The sequence below is a fragment of the Botryllus schlosseri genome, chromosome 6 (assembly GCF_051294905.1).
Source record: "Botryllus schlosseri isolate E-star chromosome 6, Bs_hap1, whole genome shotgun sequence".
In the NCBI taxonomy this organism is placed as follows: Eukaryota; Metazoa; Chordata; class Ascidiacea; order Stolidobranchia; family Styelidae; genus Botryllus; species Botryllus schlosseri.
In genome coordinates this window covers 27352044-27362677 of record NC_137241.1, presented here as the reverse complement: position 1 = coordinate 27362677, position 10634 = coordinate 27352044, and the positions used below count along the sequence as shown (strand labels likewise).

The 10634-nt window shown below is 41.3% G+C and overlaps 1 protein-coding gene across 1 annotated transcript; it reads left to right on the top strand.

Moving 5' to 3' along the window:
- The first annotated feature begins 2541 nt into the window (after positions 1–2541).
- On the top strand, positions 2542–8717 carry LOC145441906 (uncharacterized). Its single transcript, XM_080319857.1, has 7 exons — positions 2542–2739; positions 3218–5056; positions 5227–5313; positions 6391–6488; positions 8000–8105; positions 8169–8300; positions 8452–8717. Exons 1-7 carry the CDS (start codon positions 2691–2693, stop codon positions 8517–8519), a joined length of 2379 nt encoding a protein of 792 aa, XP_080175983.1. The 5' UTR covers positions 2542–2690; the 3' UTR covers positions 8520–8717.
- The last annotated feature ends 1917 nt before the right edge of the window (positions 8718–10634 follow it).

Genomic DNA, 10634 nt, shown 5'->3' with positions numbered 1-10634 from the left:
CTGTTCCTCAAGGAGTTTTTTTGCTTTAAACAGTTTTGTACAACACTTGCAGCATGCGACGTACGCAAAGTCCAAAGCAGACAATAAATTCTATATTACGACACCATTCCAAAAAATACGTTTCAAATTTCGAAATCAATTTAAAATTTGATAATTCATTTATCTAATTAATGAAGGATCGTCTATAAGTTAAAAATATTTGGCGGACCATCATGGATTTTGTGGTTGAGGACCACTGTGCTGCGGCATTACCCATACATTGTGACATACTGAAACCATTGCTGTGAACAAGAGCAAATTAAAATAGGGGGATGGAAAAGGTGGCGCTTTCAACCGATCTTGCATTTTATATGATATTTAGGATATTAGGGACATTATATATATAGAGAGAGAGAGAGAAAGAGGGGAGAGAGAGAAATTGTTTTCGGGGAAGAATGAATTTGATAACTGGGATGGTTAAACGATTGCGGGTCAAAAGATATTCTCAGGAGAAAGCAACAACGTTGATACTCAAATTTCCGACGGAACACGAAGTATAGAAATTGAAGTCGATACATCCAATATTGAATAGTTGATAAGGCAGTGCTATGACCGAACATGAAATGATATGTTGCGCTTGTGGTGACTGTTGCTCGTTTGAGGCAGGCAGTTCAAAATTGTTTTCTGGAACTGCATGTGCATAGCGGGATTCAGGGCTGGGCAAAATCGAGCACCTGAGTGATTCGATTCGGAATCACGTAATACGCTTCGAGTCGAGTGATCGAGGATCACTCATTATGACGTCATAAAATAATGGAATATGTCAAAGTTCAAATATGTAGCTTTTATGCTACCGCAAATGATATAATGCCTGTTAACCATCACATTAAAGATACTATGGTATGTTTTCGACCATACCGATTTCATTGCACTTGGTGACAATGTTGTGGGAGGATCATGACTTTGAAAATGTGCTTTTTCCAGTAACTTTCGTAGCTTTGTACGTATTATATGTTTCGTATGCTACGATACGGTCAACTAAGGATTCAAGGTTCGACAGGGAAAATTACTATCGGAACTATAATTCTCGTTGATGAAGTAACTTTCAGAGGCACGGATCGTATAATTTCAGTACTCAAAAATATCGTCTTTTACTACTCGACTCGAATCATTAAAATTAATACTCGATTCAGATTCGAGTATTCGAATCATTGTGCCCAGCCCTAAGTGGGATTCTTTTTGTTCGCGAGTCCGTTCATTGTTGCAAAGCTGTCTGCAACGGGAGACAAAATAGAGCGAATATATTCAATTGTAAACGAGACACGAGACAGCGATGTGTGGCCCTATATTGTACTGAAAGTTGAGCAATGGAAATTACACAGCCTTGAAGGTGATAACACCTTATATTAATGACCGCGGCTGAGTCGCAAATCAGCATAATATGCGGGATTTCCCAGATAATATATTTTACGAACGCTTTTTGTGTTCTCAATGTGAAATTCAATCGCTAAAATTCATTTCACATATAAAACGATATTACTATTCCTCTGAAGATGAATGATATCATACAGTTTGCTGCAACTCCAGGAAATGAGATCGAATCATATTAGGTATAGGCCTGTTACTGAGTGTGTGGCATACTCAAAAATATAGTATGTGCAGTGCATTTGAAGATATGCGACGCGTTCAAAGGCCGAAATTGATATAATGCCTGTTATCCATCACATTAAAGATACTATGCTGGTATGTTTTCGACCATACTGATTTCATTGCACTTGGTGACAATGTTGTGGGAGGATCATGACTTCGAAAATGTGCTATTTCATACATGCTGAGCGAGAGGCCGAATGCCAATTCACTTAGTTGAGACTAGAAATCATAACCATGACCTGATAATTGTTGAATTACTCCAACTATAACTATGTTAAGGTATGCTGTATGACCAGAGTGTTGGTTAGTCATGTCTCAATTACGTTTTGACCAGTGAGTAAAGTAAACATGCCATGTCTGAAGGCTTTTAATAGCCAGTAAGCCGGAAGCGTCTAGATACGCTCAGTAATTGAAACTACCAAACGAACTCGATCGGTGGTCGCGTTTTCTCGGAGCAAACTGGAATTTTACCAAATACAGTTTTGAAACGTCAATAACAACCGTCACTGCCGTCTTCATCTAATAAAGATTATGAATGCAATAGCAATCGTGAGATGAAATCCTCAAAGTCTTTCTTTAAATCGCCATCTCGCATGAAAAACGCAGTCAGAGAAAGGAATACTGGTCAATAATAGATCGTCTATTTGTACGTATACACTTGGTGATAATGGGAAAAGCGGACGACAAACGTTTGAAGTTTCAGGTCATGGTAAAATGTACCAAAAATATTTTAATCGTGCAAAAAAACGGTGGGGACATGTTCAAAGACAGAGCAATTTCTATTCATGACAATATGGGTGCTTCGATAAGTCAATATTAGTTGATGGGCCATTTCACGCATCAATCGCAGACACATTGAAATTGAAGATGTTAAACAATTAGCAACACCTGACAATATTAGGTAGCGTGCGAAAGACTACAGTGGGCACGAAAAAATACGGATTTTTGTCTATCAAAAAGTTTCTTTAAGTGACAATGCCTAGGTATCATACGACAGACCGATCAGAGTAGGAGCTTGAAGAAGATTCCTCTTGGCATCATTACCTTTTCGTAAAGCGAATATGAAGATTTTAGCTACATTTCTAGTAGCTGTGCTGGTTCTCGGCGTAGGTAAAGTACATAGTTACTCTTTTATTGTATCTCAACATATGCTGCTGTCTGTATCAGTCTGAATATTTGCCCACTAACCCTATTTCGATTTGTATGAACTAATCTGACATATAACAGCATAATTGGGTATTGAAATATTTTCAAAATAGCTTGGGTATGTATGTATGTTTAACGTGTGTGTGCGTGTTCTGTCCAGTCAAAAGTTAATGTGAGGAGAGGGCGAGAGAGTCGGGAAGAGTAACTTCAATTAGAATTTCTGAGTAACATATTTTCAACGCGGATTATATCGTCGTTGTGGAATCAGAGTATAGCCTTATGTCCATTTTCAACATCTTGGGATAATCAAGTTTGTAATATTGCGATATACATAAACATGGCCAAGATATGACCGACAGAAAATGAAAATCTTACAAAAATTGATTTCACCATGACCTTAAAAATGGACTTCAGCGAATTTGATTCCATTTTATCACTATAGTGGCCGATGCGTTCCGGGCGCCTTCTGTGGAAGAAAGTGAAAAATCTCCCCAAAGTCCGCAGTTTAAACGATTCAAAAGATCCAGTTCGGGCAGCTCCAGTAGCAGTAGCAGCAGCAGTAGTAGTAGTAGTAGTAGTAGTGGAACCCCACAACAACAGCCGAAAACTACTACAACTACCACAACAACCACAACAACGACGACTCCTACAACCACCACAACGACTACTCCAACCACAACGACTACAACAACCACACCGACTACAACGACGACAACAACTACTCCCACTACAACTACAACGACCACACCAGCTCCAACGACCACAACAACTACACCAACCACAACTACAACTACCACACCAACTCCAACTACCACAACGACAACTCCAACCACAACTGAGCCGACTACGACGACTCAGCCCGAAACCGTCCACACTAGTACTCAACCGCCGGTTGAATCAGAGACGGAAAACACCGGTACCACATCGACGAAGAAAACAACGGTATCCACGAGCACGATCTCCAGTACTGAAACGCAGAAGTCTTCCACAGCAGAGATAGTATTAACCAGCAGCACCGCCGATCCCGAGATTGAGGCATCTGAGACACCAGGTGCATCTACAACTACAACGACCACACCGGCTCCGACGACCACAACGATTACTCCCACTACAACTACAACGACCACACCGGCTCCAACGACCACAACGACTACTTCAACTACAACTACAACAACGACCACACCAGCTCCAACGACCACATCGACTACTCCAACTACAACTACAACGACCACACCAGCTCCAACGACCACAACAACTACACCAACCACAACTACAACTACCACACCAGCTCCAACTACCACAACGACAACTCCGACCACAACTGAGCCGACTACGACGACTCAGCCCGAAACCGTCCACACTAGTACCCAACCGCCGGTTGAATCAGAGACGGAAAACACCGGTACCACATCGACGAAGACAACAACGGTATCCACGAGCACGATCTCCAGTACTGAAACGCAGAAGTCTTCCACAGCAGAGATAGTATTAACCAGCAGCACCGCCGATCCCGAGATTGAGGCATCTGAGACACCAGGTGCATCTACAACTACCAGTACCGGCGGAGTTGTTTCATCTACTCTAGGCGCCGAGCCGGACACTGAACCAACACTAGAATCAACCACCACAAGCGAAGCAATTTCCACAAGCAAGTCGACTACTGAGCCTACGCCGGAAACCAGCAAGAGCACTGTATCCTCCACAACTATTCTGATAACTGACAAAACTGTACCACAATCTACTACTACCACTGAAACGGTTACTTTATCTACAACTGAATCATCGATATCTACAACCACTGAAGGAACTTCAAGTACAACAGAGAACCTCGAAGTAGAAACCGATCCACTATCGAGCAGCGAATCGCCTAAAACAACGTCCAATGTCGAATCGAATCCATCTATTTCCACAACAACGGTGGGAACTGAATCCTCAACTACGCTAAGTACTCAATCTACTACCGAGCCTACAACCACCGAACCCGTGCCGATATCCACAACTACCGAAGCGATTCCCACAGCACAAAGCACCCAGTCCTCCACTGAGTCGACAACGAAATCTACTACCACCCCAGCTGCTCCTACGACAAAGTCCACTACTACAACAGCGTCTACCACGAGCAGTAGCCCAGAAACTACCACCCAGACGACAATGCCGCCAACCACGGAAGCCACTGAAAGCACCGCTACCACTGAACCCCCACCTGAATCAGAAAACGGCGATAATGTGGACAGTGGAGCAACCAAAACCACTCTGGCTTCGACCACACAGAGGCCTGCAGGTAAGCTACTCACAAAAAAAGCTTTCGTAGGTAAGCTACTGACAAAAAAGCTTTCGTATGCTTCTGAAGATTCGATAATCAGATAAGCACGGGTGTCAAACTTCAATCAATTACCAGCAACAATTTATACACGGTGCAGTTGATGCTAGTGGGTGCTATTGTACTTTCAGATTGCAGTGATGTCAGTGGACTTCCCAATGGATATTTTTATCCGATTGGTCCTGGATGCTACTCGAGATTTTGCAGACATGTCAATGGTAAGCAACATGATATAAATTCTTCCAGTTTTGAATGCTGAAAAGATTATCTTAATACTTGAAAGTCTTATCCAGGGTTCTATACTATTACCGAGAAAACTATTACCGAGAATGGACAATACCGAGAATGCCATTACCGAGAATGGACATTACCAAGTATGGACATTACCGAGAATGGTCATTACCGAGAATTGACACCACCGAGAATGGACATTACCGAGAATGGCCAATGTCAAGAATATAGCTTACTGGGACTGACGTTGTTGATAAATTTATGCCTGAGCATTGATACCGAATGTGGCAACGACGTGGTGCTCACACACGACCAGTTCATGTGCATAACATGCCTGCATTGCATATATTGCATTCTCGGTAATGTCCATTCTCGGTGGTGTCCATTCTCGGTTATGTCCATTCTCGGTGGTGTCCATTCTCGGTAATGTCCATTCTCGGTGGTGTCCATTCTCGGTAATGGCATTCTCGGTAATGGTTTTCTCGGTATTGACCGGACACCCTTATCCAGACACCTCTTGGGTTACCATATTTTGGGGTCGGGAAAGGAGGACACTTTTTCAAAATTTTCAGACTTAGAATTGTTGAGTAAAATTCGGATAAAATAGTAAATTTTTCCTAACTTCCCGACTCTGTGGTTGGTTGATTGAAAAAAGGTCGTCACTTTCGTACGAATTTCCTATTTAGCGTCATTTATGCCCATTTCTTAGCTCCAAAAGCTGTAGAGGAGGACGAATCTCCAAAAAGGAGGCCCTTTGGGCGTCCTCGGAGGACATTTTCAAAAACCTGAAAACGGAGGACAAATCCTCCTAAAGGAGACGTATGGTAACCCTAACCTATGTCTACATGTCGCAGATATAACCCAAATAAATCAATACAGGTTACTTCTTACCTCTGTCTCGTAATGGCCCCTCACATAAATATAGCGACATTTGAAATCTCCTTGGGATGTCTAAATGAGGAATAACTGTTTTCCGATTCAATATTAAAGTTTGACCCCGAATTCAGATTGCGAGTTTTCAAGTTGAGGCTATGCGAACTTACAACGTCTATCATTTTAATAAGGTATTGGGTACGTAATGGATTGTGCTAGAGGAGCAGTATACAATCCAATTGGAAATGGACATTGCGATTGGTATTACAATGTGGATGCTTGCACGCAGGTAATTTAAACAAGTCGGTATGTATATTGCCCTTGGTCGTTGTTAAAGGCACACTGCGCTGGTCTCGAGTTAAAGATGAAGGTCATTTCATCACTGTTTCACTTCCTAGACGCGATTAAAGTAGAGAAGGGGTTTTAGATAGCCGATAGCCGATATTATGAAGGAACTGTGTCTTACGAACAACGACGGGCACGTTGCGGTGTACGTACTGGCATACAGTCCCAGCGCTGAACAGACAACGATCACCTGGGTGTAGTTCTTGGTGAACCTTCCTAGCGGTACCGGTACCAACTTCTTTTCATTTGTTATTACGTCGTCTGTTTAATGCCGACACCATATACGCCTGCTAGAGATGTATGGATTTCGGGATCCGGGATTCTGATCCAATCGAGGTCCTGTTGGCGTCTTTAATGATAAAATCCGGGTCCGAAAACATCCCATTGAAGGGGGAGGAAGCATCTATTACCCCTATCGTCGAAATTGGTGGTCAGTAATTAAAGGGGTACTGCACTCGAGATTTGGGAAATCTGAAAAGAGGACACATTTTCAAAATTTTCAGACTTACATTACCAGACAAAAATCCGGAAAAATTGGTAAATTTAGTTCGAGTTTATAGTTGGTTGACTAAAAAAAGGTTCACTTTCTGCCTCAACACCCCAATGACCCGCCGGACCCTTACTTGAGTGCTGATTTCCTATATCTCAGTTGAATTCTCACGTACATTTCACCAATATTTTCAAAAAAGAGGACGAATTCTCAAAAAATAGATAATTTAGGCGTCCTCCGAGGACACTTTCAAACAAGTCAAACAAGAGGACAAATCCTCTTAAAACGGTTGGTGATTTCAGAATTATCAACGCAAAACTTGAATAACTCCGTTTCTACGAGTTGGAATTGAGTCAAATTTGATTTGCGTCGTTTTTGTAGACAACGTATCAATTTCATGGGATAGCCGGTAAATTTGAATTTTTTTTTAATATATAAAAAAAAGATAAATGTTAGAAATGCGCGATTACCGGTTGGAATGGATTCAAATTTGGTGTGCATCGTATTTTAGGCAACCTGCCGATTTAATCTCCTAGCAGCCAAGACTTGGAAAAATGTTTTTTTTTTCAACAGCCCTAGTATACATGCATATTGCTTTTAACATATGTAATATTGGTCCTTATATCTCATTTTAGGACCTATAGCTTCCTACGAAAAAATTTCTCAGGCGTAACGGCAGTGTTTCTGACGGTAACAAAAACTTATGACCAAAATGACCATTGTAATCGAAACACACCATGAATGCAACAACAGAACAAAGACTCTATGTATTTAGTCAAGTTGTTAGCTGCAACTTCATTACCTTTTACCTGTGCCCCTGCAAGCTTTTATATGCGTTTCAGATACATGATATTTCACAATAACAATGTGACGTTGTTCTGATGAAGTTTTTATTGACATGAAATTGATCATTCAGGTTCGCAAGTTAATAAGCCTGATTTACTTCTTTTTACTCTTCGTTCCAGCCGAATGTAATGAGTTGCACTGATCCTAGTGGAGAGCCACTCACTGGGGTAGATTTTACCAAGTCCGAGGATTGCTCAGATGGGACCTATTATAGATGTTGGGAAGGTAACGTAAGGCTTACTCGGAGACGCACCACGTACTCATTGGTACTTAATTTTTTAATATCAGGAGTTGCTCAGCGAGTCATGTGCATGACCCCGCCAGGCCTTCCCGTATTGTATGTTTATAATCCGTGGATGGGAATGTGCGTGATCGTTAACGACGGTGATGAATGCAAAGCCTTCAGTACTGACAAAGCTAGTAAGTATAAATGAACCTAGCCCGCAATTGAAAAAAAGAGCTTTTATTCCACTACCTGTGACATGATTTCGTAGCTATATGCGAAAGTAATTAAATCAATATTTTTGTGACTCATTCATATCTTCTAGAAATTTGAATGATTCCATTTTAGCAAGCAAGAGAAAGAAGAGAGCATTGAAAAATAATAAAAAAGTGCGGCGCCCTTTGAAGAAAAGATGAACGAGCACTGCGCTGTGATCGACAATGCAAAATTGAATTTGTAGCATTCTGCGGTTTCGCGTTATACATTCAGCAAATTAATCTCATAATCCGATACTGTAATGATTCAAACATGTAATATAAATGTTGCCTTATGATGTATGTATAATTCATAATCAAAACAGATGAATAAAATACACACCTTTTGATAGCAATGTATCTTGATAATCGTCAGATTATATTTCCATCTGAACAAGACACACAATGCGATGTAGTGAACAGATATCAGGATGCCGAACGACAAGTCTCTTAAACTGGCATCCAACTCGACCTATAGTACCCGATGTCACAGTTCTTTTTCGACGTTAATCTCTATTTCGCGGCTCTTTTCTTCTCGCTTCATTCCTTGTGAGTGCGTTCTCTCATCGGGTCTTTTTCTGGGCTTTTTTGTCGTCGTAAGAACCAGGGCTTTGGAGCCGGAGCTGGAGCAAGGAGCCAGAGCTCCGGAGCCGTGGATTTTCAGCGGAGCTGGAGCCGGATCTCTACATAAAATTCAAGAGGAACCGGAGTCGGAACTGGAGCTGGTTGTATGAACAGTAGCACTCCGTAAATACTGTATTACGGGCATACCTATACCCTCAAATTCGTAGATCGTAATGGCTAATTGTGTGGTTCGAAAAATAATGAAAACCATGCATGTCACAAAACGGGATTGATGCTTCTGTGAGATGAGCAATATACCTAATTGGTAATGAGACGAATATAAAAGCGACGCCATAGGATATAACCATGACCTTGCCGCACATGTCCACACAGGTTTATTGTTTACTCATGTCGCACGCCGAGAAGCATTGTCTCCTTTCTGAATTGGACGAGCAAGTGCACGTTCTTCGTCGATAGCTTCTAATCGTAGCGCCAAATTGGATAGTGTGTTATCGGGGCTTACGTTTTTGCCTATGAATTGAAATTCATTCAAGCGCACGATCGTTTACTCCAGTAACGATTTGCGAACGTAAATATAGGGAAATGCACCGAAGCAGCCCATATCGCTATTATAGTCTGTATGTAGCATACAATTGCCGCGATGCGAGCTAGTCAATGCGGTGTCCGAACCCTGCCCTGGTGTTGAATATAAGAGGGCAATTAGTGATTGTATGCGCGCTTTCCAATTTCTAATCAATTTTGTGTATTCATTCTTGTCGTATTCATTCGTGTATTGATTCTTCTCGTGTTCTTGAAGTGCCGTGCAACGACACTTGCGAGCTTGCAGTATAATTGGTTACTGACTTGTATAGTGCACGACATGCACGGCGTTGAATATAGTTCTCAAATATTGATGCACCATCAGATTGTCAGTGGCACTAACTTAGAGTTTATTCGATTCATTTGAAGGAGAACCTTCTATGCTCCACTAAACTTGATGGATGGCAGACGAATTGGTAACGAGCGAACCAATATCGAATTTGAAGCCATTGGGTATATATGGTAAAAAAAACATTTCGAATTCACCCTGATTGACCTTACTACTTACTACTTTTTATTTAGGATTTGAAGTAGTCAGTCTCGACAAATTAATTGACAATCGTTTGGATTGATAGTTTCCGAAGTTTTTATCTAATCTGTTCCGATAAAGCAATTGAAACCGCGCCACGAGATCCATACATAAAATCCATTATTCCAGAATAACTTCAAGATGAGCTGCTGGATGGAAATGACTAGGCTGGACGTGATATATTCATTTAAAAAATCTGTTTCTTTTTTGTGTGTCATATCTGTTGCGATCATACCCAAAGATGTCGTCGGAACAGTTACCCGTTATTATTACATTCGCCTTAGGTATGGTGTGAAGGTGAGGTTCACGTTCGCGTTCTGTGTGTGAACCTCGGAAATTTTGAGGTTCGCGTTCACAACAGAACCTAGGTAGGTTCTGCACTGTGAACCTTTTTCATACATTACAATTTTCACTTCATTATAACATATTTGGTTCAAATTTATTGCATTTCAACTGCGGCATGGCGCTGGCAGCATGAACAATCAACACTAAACGAGCATGCACCTTGACAATCTCAAAAATGTTACTTGATTTGTTAGAAAAGCTTTCTCGAAATATCTGGCTTTCCGTTTGGGAATATTAAG